This window comes from Salvelinus namaycush, chromosome 6 (genome assembly GCF_016432855.1).
Source record: "Salvelinus namaycush isolate Seneca chromosome 6, SaNama_1.0, whole genome shotgun sequence".
Lineage (NCBI taxonomy): Eukaryota > Metazoa > Chordata > Actinopteri > Salmoniformes > Salmonidae > Salvelinus > Salvelinus namaycush.
This window is the reverse complement of record NC_052312.1, coordinates 33,992,121-34,015,364: the sequence shown is the minus strand read 5'-3', so window position 1 is coordinate 34,015,364 and position 23,244 is coordinate 33,992,121. Positions and strand designations below refer to the sequence as shown.

Genomic DNA, 23,244 nt, shown 5'->3' with positions numbered 1-23,244 from the left:
TGGAGGTGGAGGGTCCGTCATGGTCTGGGGCGGTGTGTCACAGCCTCATCGGACTGAGCTTGTTGTCATTGCAGGCAATTTCAACGCTGTGCGTTACAGGGAAGACATCCTCCTCCCTCATGTGGTACCCTTCCTGCAGGCTCATCCTGACTTGACCCTCCAGCATGACAATGCCACCAACCATACTGCTTGTTCTGTCCGTGATTTCCTGCAAGACAGGAATGTCAGTGTTCTGCCATGGCCAGCGAAGAGCACGGATCTCAATCCCATTGAGCACGTCTGGGACCTGTTGGATCGGAGGGTGAGGGCTAGGGCCATTCCCTCCTAAAATGTCCAGGAACTTGCAGGCGTCTTGGTGGAAGAGTAGGGTAACATCTCACAACAAGAACTGACAAATCTGGTGCAGTCCATGAGGAGGAGATGCACTGCAGTACTTAATGCAGCTGGTGGCCACACCAGATACTGACTGTTACTTTTGATTTTGACCCCCCCTTTGTTCAGGGACACACTATTCCATTTCTGTTAGTCACATGTCTGTGGAACTTGTTCAGTTTGTGTCTCAGTTGTTGAATCCTATGTTCCTACAAATATTTTTTTTGCTGAGTTTGTTGATTTTGCAAGCGATACCAAGGAAAAAACTTATATGAATTACGTTGTTTTGTGAAGAAAATTAAATGGATGGCATTTCTCACTCGCTTAAAAAATAGTTGTATTTCTTAGATTAAACAGAATAACTTGTAAATGTAATACAACAGTAAAACATTTTTAATATGGGATAACATGTTGGTATGTCGAGACAATTTTTCCAAACTAAAAAAACGTATTTCGCAACAAAAACAACTAATAGTGAGCAATACTGGAATATTGCAACCCTTTCTTACTCAAAGCAGATTTTTGTACTCGCAATGAGAAAATATCTCTACAGTGGTCTGAAAGGCACTTATTCAATCAGTACAGTACTGGGGGATGTACAGTACTGGGGCCCTATAGGAGATAAGTACTTAGGGGATGGGGTCTGGAGGAAGATTTGTTGGTCAATTACCCACTCCAAGTGCTGACCCGGTCTACCAACCCAACCCCTGGGCTGGGACAGTCAATACAGGGAGTCTGAGTGAGAAGAGGAAAGAGGAATTTGCTCAGACTTTTCCGTTTCAGTATCCTTATTACAAAACAGAAAATCATCACCCTTGACATCTAAGAGGAATGAAAACAGAACATCACCATTGATATCAAATATTCAATAACAAAAATAACTCAATATAGATTATCTACCACTATGAACTCAATGCTAATTTTGTTTTACAAAACACATACAACTCAATCTGTAATATGCCTAGCTGCTAAGGTGAAACAAAATGGATATGAATGCAACGGTGGTACTCTTGTCATATACAGGGAAAAAACAGCATAGCAAGCCCATTACATCAAAAATACATTCACAGTAGAAGACCACTGTAATCTGAAGCTTGTACAGCCATGCATGCAGGCATTCATTCACAACAGTGACATTCTCCAAAAGTCAGCAAATACTATAAACACTATTTCTATGTTGGTGTAGTAGCTATTCTATTACAAACGTGCTCAGGTGTTTTTTATCTAATGTTTGGCGGCTCAGTGGTGCTTTGGACGAGTATTTTGGTGACATCATGCACAGTGCTTCAGTATGTCAAAGGAAAATGTTAGCGTGCGTGACAGTGTTTTTTCTGGTTTCTTGGTACAATCTGTAAATGTTCTGACCGCTGTAGTCATAACACCGATCAATCATCCTTTTTGTCGCCAATCTCTTGAAGATTCTGGAAAAAATAATATATACAGTATATCTGTGAAGTGGTAGAGGTAAATATACAGTAGTAGTACTAAAGTCGGAGCTGAAGTATTCTGTCTACATTTGAGCAGGGTCGTAATATACAGCTTTGAAGAAGGCAGGGTAAGCAGTAATATCAAATCAAACATGTACAGTGCCTTCAGAAACTATTCATCCCTCTTGACTTATTCCACACTGTTGTGTTACAGCCTGAATTCAAAATGGATTAAATAAAAAAAAGTCTCACCCATCTATACACGATTGCGACAAAGTGAAAACATGTTTTTAGAATTCTTTTGCACAATTTGTTGAAAATGAAATACAGAAATATCTAATTTTCATGAGTACTCACACCCCTGAGTCAATACTCTGTAAGAGCCTTTGGTAGCGATTAAAGCTGTGAGTCTAAGGGTAAATCTAAGAGCTTTCCACACCTGGATTGAGAAGTATTTGCCCATTATGCTTTTCAAAACTCTTAAAGCTCTGTCAAATTTGTTGCTGATCATTGCTAGACAATTTTCATGTCTTGCCATAGATTTTCAAGTAGATTTAAGTCAAAACTGTAACTCGTCCACTTAGGAACATTCACTATCTTCTTGGTAAACAACTCCAGTGAAGATGTGGCCTTTTGTTTTAGGTTATTGTCCTGCTGAAAGGTGAATTCTCCCAGTATCTGGTGGAAAGCAGACTGAACTAGGTTTTCCTGTAAGATTTAGCCAGTGCTTAGCTCTATCCGTTTATTTTTTATGATGAAAAACTCCCCAGTCTTTGAAAATTACTAGCATACCTATAACATGATGCAGCCACCACAATGCTCGGTGGCTTGAAAATATGGAGAGCGATACTGTGTGTGTTGCATTGGATTTTCCCAAAACATAACACTTTGCCACATTTTTTGCAGTATTACTTTAGTGCCTTATTGCAAACAGGATGCATGTTTTGGGATATTTTTTTAATTCTGTTCATGCTTCCAACTTTTCACGATGTCAATTAGGTTAATATTGTGGAATAACTAGAATGTTCATGATCCATCCTCGATTATCCTGTCACAGCCATTAAACTCAAACTGTTTTAAAGTCACTATTGGCCTCATGGCGGTCCCAGAGCAGTTTCCTTCCTCTCTGGCAACTGAGCTAGGAAGGACGCCTGTATCTTTGTAGTGACAGGGTGTATCGATACACCATCCAAAGTGTAATTAATAACTTCACCATGCTCAAAGGGATATTCAATGTCTGATATTTTATTTTATGTTTACCCATCTACCAATAGGTATCCTTCTTTGCAAGGCATTGGAAAACCTTCCTGGTCTTTGTGGTTGAATCTGTGTTAGAAATTCACTGCTCGACTAAGGGACCTTACAAATAATTGTATGTGTGCGGTACAGAGATGAGGTAGTTCTTCAAAAATCATGTTAAACACTATTATTGCACAGAGTCCATGCAACTTATTATGCAATTTGTTAAGAAAATGTTCACCCCTGAACTTATTTAGGCCTGCCATAACAAAGGGGTTGAATACTTATTGACTCAAGACATTTCAGATTTTTATGTTTTATTAACTTTATTAACAGTTTATTAACTGAAGGTGAACGGAAAGGCTCTGGAGCAACGAACCGCCCTTGCTCTGTCTGCCTGGCCGGTTCCCCTCTCTCCACTGGGATTCTCTGCCTCTAACCCTATTACAGGGGCTGAGTCACTGGCTTACTGGTGCTCTTTCATGCCGTCCCTAGGAGGGGTGCGTCACTTGAGTGGGTTGAGTTACTGACGTGATCTTCCTGTCTGGGTTGGCGCCCCCCCCCTTGGTTTGTGCTGTGGTGGAGATCTTTGTGGGCTATACTCGGCCTTGTCTCAGGATTGTAAGTTGGTGGTTGAAGATATCCCTCTAGTGGTGCGGGGGCTGTGCTTTGGCAAAGTGGGTGGGGTTATATCCTTCCTGTTTGGCCCTGTCCGGGGGTATCATCGGATGGGGCCACAGTGTCTCCTGACCCCTCCTGTCTCAGCCTCCAGTATTTATGCTGCAGTAGTTTATGTGTCGGGGGGCTAGGGTCAGTTGGTTATATCTGGAGTACTTCTCCTGTCTTATCCAGTGTCCTGTGTGAATTTAAGTATGCTCTCTCTAATTCTCTCCTTCTCTCTTTCTTTCTCTCTCTCGGAGAACCTGAGCCCTAGGACCATACGTCAGGACTACCGGGCATGATGACTCCTTGCTGTCCCCAGTCCACCTGGCCTTGCTGCTGTTCCAGTTTCAACTGTTCTGCCTGCGGTTATGGAACCCCTACCTGTCCCAGACCTGCTGCTTTCAACTCTTAATGATCGGCTATGAAAAGCCAACTGACATTTATTCCTGATTATTATTTGACCATGCTTGTCATTTATGAACATTTTGAAAATCTTGGCTCTCTCTAATTCTCTCCTTCTCTCTTTCTTTCTTTCTCTCTCTCGGAGGACCTGAGCCCTAGGACCATACGTCAGGACTACCGGGCATGATGACTCCTTGCTGTCCCCAGTCCACCTGGCCTTGCTGCTATTCCAGTTTCAACTGTTCTGCCTGCGGTTATGGAACCCCTACCTGTCCCAGACCTGCTGTTTTCAACTCTTAATGATCGGCTATGAAAAGCCAACTGACATTTATTCCTGATTATTATTTGACCATGCTTGTCACTTATGAACATTTTAAACATCTTGGCCATGTTCTGTTATAATCTCTACCCGGCACAGCCAGAAGAGGACTGGCCACCCCTCATAGCCTGGTTCCTCTCTAGGTTTCTTCCTAGGTTTTGGCCTTTCTAGGGAGTTTTTCCTAGCCACCGTGCTTCTATACCTGCATTGCTTGCTGTTTGGGGTTTTAGGCTGGGGGGTTTCTGTACAGCACTTCGAGATATTAGCTGATGTACGAAGGGCTATATAAAATAAACTTGATTTGATTTTGATTTGATGATTAATTTGTACAAATTTCAAAAAACATGTTTCCACTTTGACATTATGGGGTATTGTGTGTAGGCCATTGGCGAAATGTAACACAACAACATTTGGAAAAAGTCAAGGGGTGTGAATACTTTCTGAAGGCACAGTAGGCTAATTGTAGATACTGTATGTATGAGCTGGTCTGGCGTTACCTGGTGTTCTTTCAGCAGTCGGTCGTATTCTTTGGTCAGTCCATCGGATTGTTTCTTCATAGCTTCCATCTCGGATTGGGACTTTTTCAAGGCTAGGTAAAACATTAACCCCAAAGCAGTCCCATTATCATCCAATTCCCATGCATATCATCCAATCTCTCTAAAAGGTGACATGCTATGGGTCAAAGTGCACATTCTTGAACAGTAACTGAAGCCCATGTTTGTTTTATTGTCATCATGGTCTGATTTCATTTGGTTAGTTGGTTATTGTATTGTAGTTGTACATTTTCAATTGATTTCAGTATTATTGGATTTTTGGTTCTATTATTCAGTCTGTCACAAAAGTATTGTGTGTGTTTCTTCCTCACCTTCCTCTGTGCCCTTCAGTTCTCCTCTCAGTTTCTCCATCTCTTTTCTCAGCAGCTCGTTTCCCTCTGCTGTGGCCTTGTTCCCCTTCCCATCCATCAGAGTCTGAAACAAACACAGGTAAACATTAACCACACCTCTCAACCATATGCAATACAACAATTATTTTAGTTACTTTTAGTGTGGATGAAGGCCCATATCTCTGAGTAGGAGTTCTGATACAGCATCAGTTTCGCCTTTTACATCAAAATGAATACGTTTTCATGGACAAGGGGGGCCTTATCCTAGATCAGCGCTCCTCTTCTTTTTGAGACCCTTTTAAATACGGGCTCAAGTGGAGAAAGGGCAGTGATACTGGGTATGACTTTACCTGTTTCAGTAGCTCGTTGTCCTCCATGTATTTCTTGGCAGTTTGGTTGTCACTCTCTGCCTTGGTCTGCAGAGAGGCCGTGGTGCTAGACGCCGTCGCCAGCTGGTTGATCAGCGTGATCACCCGCCTCAGCACTCTGTAGAGAAACAACACACATAGATTGTGTTCAATACTGATAAAAATATTTAACAGAGAGCTGCCACCTGAACTTGTCCATCTGAACACATTTTTTGTTTTCCGTTGCTAAACACTTTTCTACGATGTGCCCTCCTGAATACGACCAGGGTGTTATGGTCATTGTAATGAATAAAGAAATCTCTAAGATTATGACAATCCATGCACTGGCTGGTTTTCACCAGTATCCATCCCAATGTGAAGACGACACAGTGAGGATTCAGTATGTCAATGGTTGAGTGATGGACAGACAGATCCAGGACTTACAGCCAGAGAAAGAGGGAAAAGCCGGAGATGTAGAGGTTCCTCTGGGCTCTGAACAGCTTCATGTGGAGGTTGTCAAACATGTTGGGATGCAGATTAGCATCCTTGCTGTTTCCCGCCCCCGAATACTTCCTCACCTCACGCACAGCATCTATAGAAGGACAGGAGGGTGTGCAGGTGTGGTACGACATGGTTAAACATGGAAAGACATGGAGATTGCAAAAGTATTGTATGAGATTGTCATTATCGTGAGTCATTATGATCTGTGAGTAAATTAAACCATGACACTTTCTGGCATCAGCTTACCGAGGAAGAGGACTATAAGGATTATGATCATGGCGAGGAAGAATTTATTCCAAAACCTGGCCATTTTGTTCCATATTCTCAGCTGGAAGATACTCTGCCATCTGTAAAAGAGCACAAAAACATAATGCTGAGACTCAGAACACTGCAAAAGCAAGCCGATGTCTAATAAAATATCCCTGGATGCAGCTTAGGGCTGTCCCCGACAAAAATAAAAACAACTTTGTCGACCGAAAGTCCTCTGTTCTTTCTACCAATCGATTGGTAGAAATGTTAAAACGTGTATTTTCCATTTATAGACACACCCTATGTGTTTTAGTAAAATAATCTAGATGCTTGTCTGACGCTTCAAGCAAACTGTTTGATTAAATAAGACACAAACGACTCAAGAGGGAGCCAGAAATCAAGATAACTAAAAGGGGGAAAAAACGTATTAACGTGACCCGACCATCCTCCTCCCGCTCCTGCTGGCTTTCTACTTTCCTGAAGTTTCCGGTAATATGCTACACAAGTGGAATGCCAATTTCTTACAATTTTTACTGATCTGTTATGGTTTTCATATGCACATTTTAGTTGAACGGTTTTATTTCATTTATAATAATGTCTTCGTATCTCAATCATTGACGTGGTTAATCAAAATTCTATCAAAATCTAATCGAAAATGATACAAACCTAAAAAGTAACTTTATTGCCATTGCCAACTTTGTAAAATTAGCCTACATAAAGCCAACAATAAAACATGGCAGCCTGTAGGTAGAAAACATCCTGACAAAAATAAATATCCTATAAATCACATTGGCTATGCATTGCCTGTCTGCAACGAACTTGAAACATTGCATCAACTTGGGTTCAGCTAGAAGTTCTCACACTAGGAAACTAAAATATTCTGGGCCCTTAGAGTTCGCCATGCCAGTAAGCTCGGGACAGACATCTGTAGACTATTTGGGCGAGGGATAAGAGCTCACCAGGTAGGCCTATTTTATGACGTTTCCACTCGATCAAAGCATGATATTTTTCCCTTCACGCTGCGTGGTTATCAAAAGGGAGAGCTGGAAAGATTTTTCAAATACATTGGGGAACTATTATCATTCTCAAAATCTCAATGGATGTAAAAACAGACTCTCTTTTCTTTCTGTTTGAGGTGAAGAAAACATTACTTTGAGAATCTCCACAGTTCAGTAGTGGTGGTGTGTTAAGCCATTCACAAATACTATCAGATCCCCAAATGGGCACATTTATATGCCTACATTTGCGAGCAGGCCAGGTAGCCTTAGGCCTACTTCTATGTGTAATCAGGTGCGCGTCCTCCTTACTAGGGCTGTGGCGGTCATGGAATTGTCAAGCAAATAACCGGTGATTGTAAACAAATAACTGTCGGTCTCACGGTAATTGACCGTTAATTAACAAACACATTTAGCATCTCCTGACTTCCACACATAGCCTACAAGCCACTGATGCAGACCTTTGGAACATCTACATTTAATTTTTTTAAATAATAAATCCATGTAATATAGCCTCCAATAAATCCATTATTTATTTTAGACAGGTCTAAAGAAAGATGATATGAAGAAAATGCAGTCTTTCAGAAGAAAATAATAGCATACTCGTCCTTATGTTAGGTCCTGATCTGGCTATGCCATTTGGCTGTGGGCTACACTAGTTCAATTAGCAGACAAGATTTGCCTAGAACTCTGTGGCATTGGCTCCCGAGTGTCGCAGCGGTCTAAGGCACTGCATCAGAAGCGTCACTACAGACCCAGGTTCAATCCCGGGCTGTATCACAACCGGCTGTGACCGGGAGTCCCATAGGGCGGCGCACAATTTGCCTAGTGTTGTACGGGTTAGGGTAGTTTTTTTTTTTTTAATGGTGGAAATTATCTTTCCCAAACATGAAACTCTACACCCCTTGTGAAGCAGATTAATGTGCTTGATTTAAAATTATTTGGCCCCTTTAGTTGTGATACAAACCTTATCAAAACATATAGTGCTATGGCCTAGGCTACATGAGGTTTGCAACTACGATACAAATAAATAAAAGGCATTGTTTCTTGCCTTAAGCTGGGTATCATTCACAAGTGATAATTTATAATTCACAAGTGATAAGCAGCTAAAATTGTCACAGAGTATTCTTGATTTAATCTTGTCTTTACACATACTAAATAATGTGTGCAATTTGTTTTCATTTAGAGTGGGCCATTATTATGCACCTGTTTTGAAACAGTTAGCAAGTTTGTTAGACTACGAATGACCATCAGCAGCATCAGAGGTTGGAGTAGCCTAATTACCGTGACTAAACGGTCAAGTGGAATTTGACTGCCTTCATGACTCGTGACCATCCTTACTCAATATTGACAGTAGCACTCCAAACAAAAGACAACGTCTAAATTGACAAAACTCATAAAAAACAAATTTGTTTCTCACAATAGTAGCATAGGTTGTGCGCTCTGCAAACGTGTCCACTTTGACAATGAGAACGGTAAAACTAGAATAATAATAGATTGAATGAATTAACAGAAATGACCATAACCAAACACACATTATAGATTAGAAATGCTAGGAATTAACGGTAAATGTTCTACACTACCATTCAAAAAATTTGGGGTCACTTCGAAATGTCCTTGTTTATTTCAAGAAAATTACATTTTTTGTCCATTAAAATATCAAATTGATCAGAAATACAGTGTAGACATTGTTAATGTTGTAAATGACTATTGTGCCAGATTTAATGGAATTTCTACATAGGCATACAGAAGCCCATTATCAGCAACCATCACTCCTGTGTTCTAATGGCACGTTGTGTTAGCTAATCCAAGTTTATCATTTTAAAAGGCTAATTGATCTTTAGAAAACCCTTTTGCAATTATGTTAGCACAGCTGAAAACTGTGTTCTAATTAAAGAAGCAATAAAACTGTCCCTCTTTAGAGTAGTTGAGTATCTGGAGCATCAGCATTTGTGGGTTTGATTACAGGCTCAAAATGGCCAGAAACAAAGACCTTTCTTCTGAAACTCGTCAGTCTATTCTTGTTCTGAGAAATAAAAGGTATTTGCCATGCGAGAAATTGCCAAGAAACTGAAGATCTTGTAAAACGCTGTGTACTACTCCCTTCACATAACAACGCAAACTGGCTCTAACCAGAATAGAAAGAGTGGGAGGCCCCGGTGCACAACTGAGCAAGAGGACAAGTACATTAGGGTGTCTAGTCTGTTTGCAACTGCTAAAAAAAAATACATAAAACTTGGTCGACCAAACAATCAACCAGTCAACTAATTGAGGTCAGCCCTAATGCAGCTAGTCACAACGTTGTCTCAATTGTAACATGATTGTAACATGTCTGGACCGGCAGTCTTTTTTTGGTGCAGTCCGGACTGGCCTTGATTTCAACGTACAGGACGTCGATTTTCTGTCAAAATATGAATCAATTGTTTAGTTCAGATTTGGTCTGGTCTAGAGGTCGACCGATTTATGATTTTTCAACGCCGATACCGATTATTGGAGGACCAAAAAAGCTGATACCGATTACGTCGGCCGATTTTTATATATATTTGCAATAATAACAATTACAACAATACTGAATGAACACTTATTTTAACGTAATATAATACATAAATAAAATCAATTTAGTCTCAAATAAATACTGAAACATGTTCAATTTGGTTTAAATAATGCAAAAACAGTGTTGGAGAAGAAAGTAAAAGTGCAATATGTGCCATGTAAAAAAAGCTAACGTTTAAGTTCCTTGCTCAGAACATGAGAACATATGAAAGCTGGTGGTTCCTTTTATCATGAGTCTTCAATATTCCCAGTTAAGAAGTTTTAGGTTGTAGTTATTATAGGACTATTTCTCTCTATACCATTTGTATTTAATTTACCTTTGACTATTGCATGTTCTTATAGGCACTATAGTATTGCCAGCCTAATCTCAGGAGTTAATAGGCTTGAAGCCATAAACAGCGCTGTGCTTCAAGCATTGCGAAGAGCTGCTGGCAAACGGAGGAAAGTGCTGTTTGAATGAATGCTTACGAGCCTGTTGCTGCTTACCACCGCTCAGTCAGACTGCTCTATCAAATATCATGGACTTAATAATAAACACACAGAAATACGAGCTTTAGGTCATTAATATGGTTAAATCCGGTAAAAACGGTCATTTCGAAAACAAAACGTTTATTCTTTCAGTGAAATACGGAACTGTTCCATATTTTATCGAACAGGTGGCATCCCTAAGTCTAGATATTACTGTTACATTGCACAACCTTCAATGTTATGTCATAATTATGGAAAATTCTGGCAAAAGAATTACGGTCTTTGTTAGGAAGAAATGGTCTTCACTCAGTTCGCAACGAGCCAGGCGGCCCAAACTGCTGCATATACCCCGACTCTGCTTGCACAGAACGCAAGAGAAGTGACACAATTTCTCTAGTTAATATTGCCTGCTAACATGAATTTCTTTTAACTAAATATGTAGGTTTAAAAAAATATACTTGTGTATTGATTTTAAGAAAGGCATTGATGTTTATGGTTAGGTACATTGGTGCAACGACAGTACTTTATTTCGCGAATGCGCTTGTTAAATCCCCCGTTTGGCGAAGTAGGCTGTGATTCGATGATAAATTAACAGGCACCGCATTGATTATAACGCAGGACAAGCTCGTTAAACTAGTAATATCATCAACCATGATGGATTATGTTAAGATTGTTTTTTATAAGATACGTTTAATGCTAGCTAGCAACTTACCTTGGCTCCTTGCTGCACTCGCGTAACAGGTGGTCAGCCTGCCATGCAGTCTCCTTGTGGAGTGCAATGTAATCGGCGTCCAAAAATGCCGTTTACTGATTGTTAGGAAAACTTGAAAATCGGCCCTAATTAATCGGCCATGCCGATGTCTGTCCTGATCGGCCTGGATTTGGCCCCAACATAGATGTCTTTGATTGTTTCAGATTTGATCCGGTTATGTTCAAATCTGAACCAAATATAGACATCTATGTTTCACAAGTTTGAACAGCACAGTAGAGCAGGCTTTCCCACAGTTTTCCCCTCAGGCCCCCCCTGGTCACACCCATCTTGTTATCAGAGAACATTTTGCAGGTTTAAAAACGGATTCCCTGCAGTTCTACACATTTTGTCATGGGGTGCAGAGAACAATTCTGCAGTTTTAAAGATACTTTTCTTGCATTTCGATACATTTTGCCGTATCTAATATGTATTCATGTGATTTGACTGACTCAAACATTTTGGTTTCACCGGTCTAATGTCCATTGCTCGTGTTTCTTGGCCCAAGCAAGTCTCTTCTTCATGGTGTCCTTTAGTAGTGGTTTCTTTGCAGCAATTCGACCATGAAGGCCTGATTCATGCAGTCTCCTCTGAACAGTCGATGTTGAGATGTGTCTGCATCAAAGCTGGGACCGAGAGACTGAAAAACAGCTTGTATCTCAAGGTCATCAGACTGCTAAACAGCAATCACTAACTCTGAGAGGCTGCTGCCTAGATTGAGACCCAATCACTGGCCACTTTAATAAATGGATCACTAGTCACTTTATACAATGCACTCTAAATAATGCCACTTTAATAATGTTTACATATCTTATATTACGCATATCACATGTAAATACTGTATTTTATACCCTCTATGGCACCTTGCCTATGCCGCTCGGCCATCCATATACTTACATGTACATATTCTCATTCACCCCTTTAGATTTGTGTACATTAGGTAGTTGTTGGGGAATTGTTAGATTACTTGTTAGATATTACTGCACTGTTGGAACTAGAAACACAATCATTCCGCCACACTTGAATTAACATCTGCTATCCATGTGTATGTGACAAATAACATTTGATTTGAGCGACTGCACTTTAAGAAACTTTCAAAGTTCTTGAAATTTTCCGCATTGACTGACCTTCATGTCTTAAAGTAATGATGGACTGTCGTTTCTATTTGCTTACTTGAGCTGTTCTTGCCATAATATGGACTCGGCCTTTTATCAAATCGTCTGTATACCACCCATACCTTGTTACAACACAACTGATTGCCTCAAACGCATTAAGGAAAGAAATTCCACAAATGTACTTTTAACAAGGCACACCTGTTAATTGAAATGCATTCCAGGTGACTACCTCATGAAGCTGGTTGAGAGAATGCCAAGAGTGTGCATAGCTGTCAAAGGCAAAGGGTGGCTACTTTGAAGAACCTCAAATATGAAATACATTTTGATTTGTTTAACACTTTTTGGGTTTCTACATTTTGGTCATTCAGCAGACGCTCTTATCCAGAGCAACTTACAGTCAGTGCATTCAACTAAGGTAGATAAACAACATATCACAGTCACAGCAAGAAACAAATATTTCAGTAATCGTTACTGAGAATGTTATTGTAGTTGAAGTGGTCTGTTAGTTTATTCTGTAAGTTGGACTAAATTGAAAATCACCACTACCAGTTTTAAAGCTTATGAAGAAGCTAACAGTGCATGTGACAGATGGGAGCAATAATAAATATTGTAACCTTAAGTTGGCTTTTGTTTCCTATAATAAATTGATTGAAAAATTATTATTGTGATATAATGCTACTTACTTTTGTATATATAGTGTACATTCTAAATTATGTAGACACCAGTTCAAATTAGTGGATTCAGCTTTTTCAGCCACACCCATTGGTGACAGGTGTATAAAATCGAGCACACAGCCATGCAATGTCCATAGACAAACATTGGCAGTAGAATGGCTTTAATGAACAGCTCAGTGACTTTCAACGTGGCACCGTCATAGGATGCCACCTTTGTCAAATTTCTTCCCTGCTAGAGCTGCCCCGGTCAACTGTAAGTGCTGTTATTGTGAAGTGGAAATGTCTAGGAGAAACAACAGCTCTCCTAGTGTGCAAAAATCATCTGTCCTCGATTGCAACATTCACTACCGAGTTACAAACTGCCTCTGGAAGCAACGTCAGCACAAGAACTGTTCGTCATGAGCTTCATGAAATGGGTTTCCATTGCTGAGCAGCCGCTCACAAGCCCAAGATCACCATGCACAATGCCAAGTGTCGGCTGCAATGGTGTAAAGCTCGCCGCCATTGGACTCTGGAGCAGTGGAAGCGCGTGCTCTGGAGTGATGAATCATGCTTCACCATTTGGCAGTCCGACGGACTAATCTGAGTTTGTCGGAAGCAGGAAGAACGCTACCTGGCCCAATGCATATTGCCAACTGTAAAGATTGGTGGAGGAGGAATAATGGTCTGGGGCTGTTTTTCACGGTTTGGCCTAGGCCCCCTAGTTCCAGTCAAGTTAAATCTTAACGCTACAGCATACAATTACATTCTGTGCTTCCAACTTTGTGGCAACAGTTTGGGGATGGCCATTTCCTGTTTCAGCATGACAATGCTCCAATGCACAAAGCGAGGTACATACATAAATTGATTGTTGTGGAAGACCATGATTGGCCTGCACAGAGCCCTGACCTCAACCCCATCGAACACATTTGGGATGAACAGGTGTAGGTAGACCTTACCATGAAATGCTTACATACGAGCCCTTAACCAACAATGCAGAGTTTTAAAAAGTAAGATATTTGCTAAATAAACTAAATGAAAAAAAGTTACAAAATAACAATAACGAGGCTATATACAGGGGTACCGGTACCGAGTCAATGTGCAGGGGTACGGATTAGTCGAGTTAATATGTACATGTAGGTAGGGGTAAAGTGACTATGCATAGATAATAAACAGAGAGTTGCAGCAGCGTATGTGAAGAGTGTGAAGGAATGTGAATGTTTGTGTGTGTGACGTAATATGCATGTGTGTGTGTGTGTGTGTTTTGTCTGTGTTTGCCGATGACACAACAGTAGGCCTGATCACCGACAACAACAAGACAGCCTATAGGGAGGAGGTCAGAGACCTGGCCGTGTGGTGCCAGGACAACAACCTCTCCCTCAACGTGATCAAGATGACCGAGCACGCCCCCATTCTCATTGAAGGGGCTGCAGTGGAGCAGGTTGAGAGCTTCAAGTTCCTTGGTGTCCACATCACCAACAAACTAGCATTGTCCAAGCACACCATGACAGTCGTGAAGCAGGCACGACAAAACCTATTCCCCCTCAGGAAACTGAAAAGATTTGGCATAGGTCCTCAGAATCTCAAAAGGTTCTACAGATGCACCATCGAGAGCATCCTGACTGGTTGTATCACTGCCTGGTATGGCAACTGCTCGGGATCCGACCGCAAGGCACTACAGAGATTAGTGCGAACGGCCCAGTACATCACTGGGGCCAAGCTTCCTGACATCCAGGACCACTATACCAGGCGGTGTCAGAGGAAGGCCCTAAAAATTGTCCAAGACTCCAGCCACCCTAGTCATAGACTGTTCTCTCTGCTACTGCACGGCAAGCGGTACCGGAGCGCCAAGTCTCCCCCTCCACACCACTGCCACTCTCTGTTGTCATCTATACATAGTCACTTTAATTAACTCTACCTACATGTACATACTACCTCAACTAACCGGTGCCCCCGCACATTGACTCTGTACCGGCAACCCCCTGTATATATTGTTATTTTTTACTGCTGCTCTTTAATGACTTGTTACTTTTATCCGTATTTTTTGAAACTGAACTGTTGGTCAGGGGCTCATAAGTAAACATTTCACTGTAAGGTCTACACCTGTTGTATTCGGTGCATGTGACTAATACAATTTGATTTGAACAGCATTCTCACCTAGGTGTTCCTTTTGTCCAGGTGGGAAAGAGCAGTGTGGAGTTCAATAGAGATTGCATCACCTGTGGATCTGTTGGGGCAGCATGCAAATTAGAGTGGGTCCAAGGTTTCTGGGATGGTGTTGATGCGAGCCATGACCAGCTTTTTAAAGATTTTCATGGTGATGGATTCTGGCTTCTAACTCCTTAACTTGGGATAGGGTTAATTATCAGGTATCCTATTGAAATATTGAGTGCTTAGGTTTAGAGGGTCTATACCAGAAGTTAATGGTTATCTGTAGGAGGAAGGTGTATGGTGTGTGCAATTAAGCTTGGAATGTGCTGAGTGCAGGGAAAACGATCACGTGGCAACATTAATAAGGGGAGCGAGCCATGGATTAGTGATGAAGGGGGTCAGGTCAGGTCATGTTAAGGGATGAGGAACCGTTTATTGCCCGTATCACTTTGCATCTTTATTGCTAGGCAGGAGAAGGAGACTCCACCCAAACTGTGGTACAAATACCACCACTATTGTAAACATGTTTTTGACAATTCAGCTGTTCGATCCTTTGGCAAGAATAAACTTGGTTTAAGCTTTCACAGTGTCCGTCGGGTTCTTACTCTAATAACTAGAACCTAACAATGGCTACAGATGTGAGTGCTACGGGGCGGAAGTCATTTAGGCAGGTTACCTTGGCGTTCATGGGCACATCGACTATGGTGGTCTGCTTGAAACATGTGGGTATGATTGAAAATGTCAGTGACACTTGCCAGCTGGTTGGCGCAAGCTCTGAGTATGCGTCCTGGTAATCCGCCCGTGACCAAAAAATGATGTATTTTTAACAACTGTAAATGACGTATTTTCAACTTTCATTCAAAACTCTAAATTAACCTGACTTCTGGAAAATACGTATTTTAGACAAAATTTCAACATAATGTTTCTTACTGGGTTGTTGCAGTATCAGGATTGGTTAGGGCTCATTCCTACCTGGTGGCTGAGACGAAGGGTAGACAGAGGATGAGGAGTACACCCATTTCCACATAGAGGAAGAAGGCAACTGCAGTCCATTGCAACGTCATCTCTAACAATACAGTCTGTAAAACATGAAACATTTTAAGCAACGGAGGTCCTTTTCACAGTCTGGCAGTAACGTTAGGTTGTTTTGCCAGAATGGAAAAGGACTGGTTTAATTGTTGATGTCAACAACAGAAAGATTCAACTTGCTACGTAGCTAGCTAGTTTCCTCTGGATATATTCTAGCTAACTGTGAAACCACCAATGCAAATGTATTAAGAACAATGTAGTTCCTGTTTCAGTGATAAACCTCTTATCCTACCTAGCTAGATACGTAACTAGGTTCACATGCTTGGTTAATAACATCCAGCAGTACTAAGTTTATGCTGTTTCATTTAGTGTGTAACATACGTCCTTATATCATAGAAATAGTAGCTAGCTATATAACGTTATTGCTAAAGACTTTGCCTCATGCGGTGACATCAGCCAGGTAGCTGGCAATATTATAAAGCAGGACACGATAACGTTAGCTATTTAGCTAACGTTAACTGCTAACGTTACCAACTAACGTTAGCTACCGTTAGCAGTTTGGTGAAATACATAGTAACTACACATACGAGGAGCCAAGTTCAGTATCTTAATAATTCTGCAAAGTATGTAACTTACTCTGCGGCACCCGAAACAAAGAAACTGGAGGATGAAAAGCAAACTTAAGTTTGGAGACAGTTGTTTCACTCTTCTTTTTTGCTGTCACTTTCTTTTGGGTCTCATTGGAATGACGTTATACAGTATAATGACGTTTAGCTGTTCGCTTACTGGCTTATTCTCTACTGAGGAGAACCAATAAGGTTCTGCCATATATTGTAAATCCCATACTGTACACATCATGGAAAGTACAAATATGATGAAATTAGGTGTAATGTGTTTGGTTTTGTTTGTACCTTTTAGTCGTGTCTGACTGGACATGTTGAAGTGAATCTGATGTAACCTTCATTTTTTTTTGCAGGTAGAGGGACACGTTATGTGCACGCACACTGCACACCTCAACTATCAGAATGAGACAAAAAATAAAAAAGGTAATATAGTAAATAAAATATTTTATTCCATTGAAAATAAAATTAATAACATACACAATAAAATATACCTAGCCTGTGTTTATGATAGGCCTACTGTCTGTGTGTCTGTTGATCCATATGTGTTGTGGAGGTAGTCTATGAAAGCGGCGGTGCTATGCAGGGAGTTGAACACCTTCCTCTCGGGCTGGGAACCTTCCTCTCGGGCTGGGAACCTTCCTCTCCAGCATGTAGATGAGGTGCTGGTGGAAGCAGGTGAAGGGGTCCCCTGGTTTGTGGAGAGGTCCACCCAGTCCCACACATACACTCAAGAGGGGTCTCATTGTAGCCAGCGAACATGGCCGGGTTAGACAACAGCCCCTGGCCTGCCGTCACACCTACAAGACAGGGCATGTGAGGTGGGAGGGGGAAGTGCCTTGAGTGAGCCATATAACTATAAAGATCCTGTATAGAGATATTCTATAATATCTCTAATTATTATATTTTCTCTAATTATTTCTGTGCATGGAACCTCTAGCTACCCTTTTAAGTATTTACCATTAATATCTGTTAAGATGACACAATAAACAGAGAATGATTTCCCTGGAGGGAATGAGAGGTTACAGAATAAATGCAGATGAAAAACAGATAGTGTTTATGATAAGGAGTAAACAGTGGGCTATGCAGTTCTATGAAAATAAACCATGATAGTGGCTCCCACCCAGAAACCCCCCCATGTTGTGGTTTATTTTAATAGAACTGCACAGCTTGTCATTGTGGATCACTTTGGCCCATATAAAGGGATTTAATATGAAGCCATTTCAAGAGCATATTTCCCAAGGAAATAACTACACGTGTAGTTAACTAAGGGTCTGTCTCATATGACACCCTATTCCCATACACAGTGCACTACTTTTGACCAGAGCCCTGTGTGAGTGCCTTTGGAGTCTCTGGTCAAAAGTAGTGCACAATATTGGGAATAAGGAATCAATTGAGATTTGCACTAATTGAACTGACCATCAACTCCAGTGAGCTGATGAGTGGTATCCACATCTCGGTGGGTCTTTATGTCTCCGTTGGCGATGACAGGGACTGACAGGCTGTCCTTGATGGTCTTGATAGCGTCAAAGTGGACGGCTGGTGGCGCTCCTCTGCGGTCCGACCATGGACCGTTATCCAGGACATCCCTGCCACCTCTGCCTTGTGAATTCTGGGAAAAGAGAGAGGAAACAACGACTGGAAAAGGAACTTCAGATGACACTTAGGTTACTTGCAAAATACAGCTGTTACAAGCTCTTTTGTCAAACAATTATATTTGGTGATATGATCACTCTTACCTTATTTTGATGGTGGCTGTGTAGTTAGGATTGTCCACTTGGTTCCTGACATGTCGAACCATGTCTTTAACCAGCTCAGGTTTGTTGAAAAGACATGCCCCGTAGCCTTCCAACATGGCCCACCGCTGAGGACAGCCACAGTTGAGGTCCACTCCATCAGAGAAGGGTGCGACCACACAGGCTGCATCAGCCAGGGTCTGGGCATCACTGGCAGAAAACTGCATGATCAGAGGATGGTCAGCTGGGAGATACAGAGAGCAATAAAGTTGGATTTATTTGACACCAAATTGACAGTCTTCACACATCCAATGACTGCAGACACCAAGTCCCTATATTTTGAGAGCCATCTAATATTTCCTTTTAGAAAAAAAGTGATCTCATATTACCTTCATTGTTTGTAAATTCACTGTCTCTGGCTTTGACAGAACGCATAAAGTCAGGAGCAACTATCATTGGAGTGAAGCAAATGTCACAGTCAAATTTCCTCACCAGTGACCAGAATGCCAACCTGGAAAAGCAGAAAATAAAAGATGAGATATAGCTATTTCTCAACCTACTTCAGCTATCGGCACAAATCCCAACAGCTGAACAAGTCAATGAAAATGCCCGAAAATCAGATCATCTTACTTTGAATACCGGACCATAGGAGCACAGATTTTCAGAACTTTCCCATATTCAAACATGTCCATCTTGTTGGTGGTCGTCATTTTCATAGACCCGTAGGTTTTTAATCACTGAAGTTAGCTAACCAGTTGGCTAGCTAGTTAGCCATGGCAATGCTTTTCTTTCCACAATCGAAACTGTTTGGTGCATACAGTTTATGGCCTATTCTAACGTTGATGTGACTAGATAACGTTCATATTTTATGTAATTAAGATAGCTATCTAAAGTTGACAAACACCCGAATGCAAACAATAACACACGGTATCGTTAGTGGGCGTGTCCACCGAACAACCTTTTTTTTTTTTTATTTTTTTTTTTACCTTTGAACCTAATAAGTATAAATAAATAACGTTATCACAATGAACTTTGGTACAAAATACAGATCGATTGATATTTTCTTTCGAAAAATAAAATGTTTGGTTTGGTTCATTTCCTGTCGCTGAAATTCCACGTCATCGTGTGATGAAGTGGCAAACATGGAGGGTAGTGGAGGAGCGTCAACGAATTCACTGCTAAGTGATGGTAAAATTCTGTATTTTATCATTTATTTTAAATACTTTTCTGTCAGTCAGTTTTAGTTCACGTAGGTGTATGTTTTGTTTTATTCAGCTAGGTGTATCAGCTCCGTAGTCGTTTACGAATGAGAGCTACCGAGTTGACAGGGCAGGCCATCATTGACTGACAGAAAGGCGTCATGATTGTTTCTGTTTGTCAATATTCTTTGCTTGTGATAAAAAACAAAAGTGTCTTTGGAAATACGTTTGGAGTGGAATGTGTGTGGCCATCTTGTTGCTTTACCATGGGTAATAACTAATCCAGGAAGTGGATAGCTAATAAATTGTTCCTATTTATCCATCTCTTCTCCAGAATGCTATGCTGATTTTCTCATAGAGGACTTTGACGTGAAGACGTACACAGCCCAGGCCATCCACCATGCTGTCATCGCAGAACAGCTGGCTAAGCTGGCTCAGGGCATCAGTCAGCTGGACAAGGAGCTCCACAGCCAGGTATACATGACACCTATCATCTGTCACACACAACTGTATCTCACACATGTGAGACCCATAGTGACATATCTATATATATATTATTAGTTTAATCAGCCAGTCAGTTTGTTCTATACTGATGACTGGTATGTATACATTTTCTGTAGGAAAGACACGTTTCCTTCATGTGTTGAATGACTTCCTGACTGGTAAATATTTCTCCTGTCAGGTGGTAGCCAGGCATGAGGAGCTACTTGCTCAAGCTACTGGGATTGAGTCTTTGGAAGGTAACACACCTTTAGCACATATTTGTTTTTGTCATCATCATGGCACTTCTGACTTTTTGGAACAGGGGTTTTCAACTGGGCTCTGCGGGCTTTTTGGCCAAGGGATCCACGGCTTTTGTGTAATACAATACAAGTACTGTGGATACAATTTAATATTATTTTTATTTATTTATTTATTTAACCTTTATTTAACCAGGAAGGGCTCATTGAGATTTAAAATCTCTTTTTCAAGAGCGTCCTGGCCAAGATAGGCAGCACCAAGTCATTACAAAAAATTACAGACAGACAACATGAAAAACTACAAGTAATCTAGTAAAAACCATTCATGAATTCACAAGAGTATAACAATATCAAAAACAGCAAATTAAAAACATTGACAGGTCAGGGAATCAGCCTCAAAATCCTTCATCAGAGATTTAAAAACACCAATCGGGACAAGTTCTTCCAGTTTAAAATTATTTTGTAAGGTGTTCCAAGACGATGGCGCAGAGTACATAAAAGACCTTTTACCAAATTCAGTTCGGACATTTGGAACAGTTAGCAGGATAAAGTCCAGTGAACGAAGAGAGTACCCACCACATTTCTGAACAATAAAAATGCCCAAATAAAAAGGTAGTAAACCCAAAATGGCTTTGTAAATAAAAGTATACCAGTGACTGAGCCTACGAGTGACTAGAGAAGGCCAGCCAACCCTGGTATACAAAGTGCAGTGGTGCGTAAGGGTTTTGCAGTTTAAAATAAATCTCAAAGTGCCATGGTAAAGAGTGTCAATTGATCTCAAACACTGAGCGGAAGCATTCATATATAAAATATCCCCATAGTCTAGTAAAGGCATAAATGTAGCTGATACTAGCCTCCTTCTGGCTTCAAAAGAAAAACAGGCCTTATTCCTAAAATAAAATCCCAATTTCAGCTTCAATTTTTTTGTAAGTTGTTGAATATGCAATTTAAAAGAGAGGCCGTCATCAATTAGAATTCCAAGATATTTATATGAGGTTACAACCTCAATCTCCTTGCCCTGACAGGTAGTAACAGGTGAAAGGTTCAGAGGTCTATTTCTTGCATTAGAAAACACCATTAGTTTAGTTTTGTCAGTATTGAGGATAAGCTTCAATTGACACAAGGTATGTTGAACAGTATAAAAAGCAGTTTGCAAGTTCTGGAAAGCTTTTGTAAGAGATGAGGCACAACAGTAAATAACAGTATCATCAGCATAAAAATGAAGTTGTGCATTTTGGACATTTTTGTCTAAATCATTTATATAAATAGTGAATAAGAGAGGACCAAGTACAGAGCCCTGGGGCACACCATTCAGGACAGACAATTTTACAGACATAAGCCCATCAAATTGAGTGCACTGAGTTCTATCAGACAGATAGTTAGCAAACCATGCAACTGCATGCTCCGAAAGACCTACACTCAACAATCTCTGCCTTAGTATAGCATGATCAACTGTATCAAAAGCCTTAGAGAGATCAATAAAAAGTGAGACACAGTGCTGTTTTTTGTCAAGGGCTTCAGTGATATCATTTAAAACCTTCATGGCTGCTGTAATTGTGCTATGCTTCTTCCTGAAGCCCGATTGATACATTGATAAAATAGAGTTAGTAAATAAAAACTCTTTTAGCTGTTCACTTACAAGGGTTTCAAGTATTTTCACCAGGGGTGACAGCTTTGAGATTGGCCTATAATTATTTAAAAGAGTTGGATCTCCCCCTTTTAAAAGTGGGTGGACAAATGCTGATTTCCAGATCTTTGGAATTTCATTACATTCCAGGGTTAGATTGAACAGATATGTAAGTGGTTCAGCTATGAAATCAGCTGCCAGATTTAAAAAGCAGGGATCCAAAAGATCAGGACCTGCAGGCTTTCTTTGATCTAAGGATTTCAGGGCTTTATGTACCACCTGCACTGAGAATGGCAGAAAGCTAAAAGTTTGAACAGCTCTCACTGGTTCATCCACACAAGGTTGTACAGAGACAGAGGACACTGGTTCATCCACACAGGGTTGTACAGAGACAGAGGACACTGAATCAAACAGCCTACCAGATGATACAAAGTGCTCATTGAAACAATTCAGCATTTCAGTTTTGTCATATATAGCAACAGAGTCCTTCAAAACACATGACGGTAATTCATTAACATTACTGTTACCAGACATAGACTTAATAGCATTCCAAAACTTTCTAGGGTCATTCCGGTTATCAGTGGTAACAGACATAAAATATTCAGACTTGGCCTTCCTGAGAAGAAAAGAACACTTGTTTCTTAACTGCCTAAAAATAAGCCAATCAGCATCAGAACAAGATTTCCTTGCTTTAGCCCAGGCTAGATTACGGTTGTGAATAATACAAGACAGCTCAGAAGAAAACCATGGATTATCCCGCCCTTTAACCCCCCGCCCTTTATGAATCTAAAATGTAACCCTGGACAACATGGGCCTGGGAGGCTCACAGGGATATTGCTATCCACAGTACTCCACCAAGTATATACAGTACCAGTCAAAAGTTTGGACACACCTACTAATTCAAGTTTTTTTAAATAAAAATAAATAATATTTACTACATTGTAGAATAATAGTGAAAACATCAAAACTATGAAATAACACATGGAATCATGTAGTAACCAAAAAAAGTGTTAAACAAATCAAAATATATTTTACATTTGAGATTCATCAAAGAAGCCACCCTTTGCCTTTTATTTATTAACCTTATTTTACCAGGTAAGTTGACTGAGAACACATTCTCATTTACAGCAACGATCTGGGGAGAGGAATGAGCCAATTGTAAACTGGGGATGATTAGGTGACCGTACGAAGGCCAGATTGGGAATTTA

General features: G+C 40.6%; 1 protein-coding gene and 1 pseudogene across 1 annotated transcript in view; one reads left to right on the top strand and one right to left on the bottom strand.

Moving 5' to 3' along the window:
• Positions 1-742: 742 nt before the first annotated feature.
• LOC120049903 lies at positions 743-19,379 on the bottom strand (annotated as a pseudogene).
• Positions 19,380-19,592: 213 nt separating this feature from the next.
• Positions 19,593-23,244, top strand: part of LOC120049899 (conserved oligomeric Golgi complex subunit 5-like) — a 91,192-nt gene continuing 87,540 nt past the window's right edge. The window contains exons 1-3 of the mRNA XM_038996394.1: positions 19,593-19,658; positions 20,004-20,143; positions 20,352-20,409. Of these exons, the coding sequence (XP_038852322.1) occupies positions 19,613-19,658; positions 20,004-20,143; positions 20,352-20,409 (244 nt within the window). The 5' untranslated portion in view covers positions 19,593-19,612. The remainder of the gene's footprint in view (positions 19,659-20,003; positions 20,144-20,351; positions 20,410-23,244) is intronic.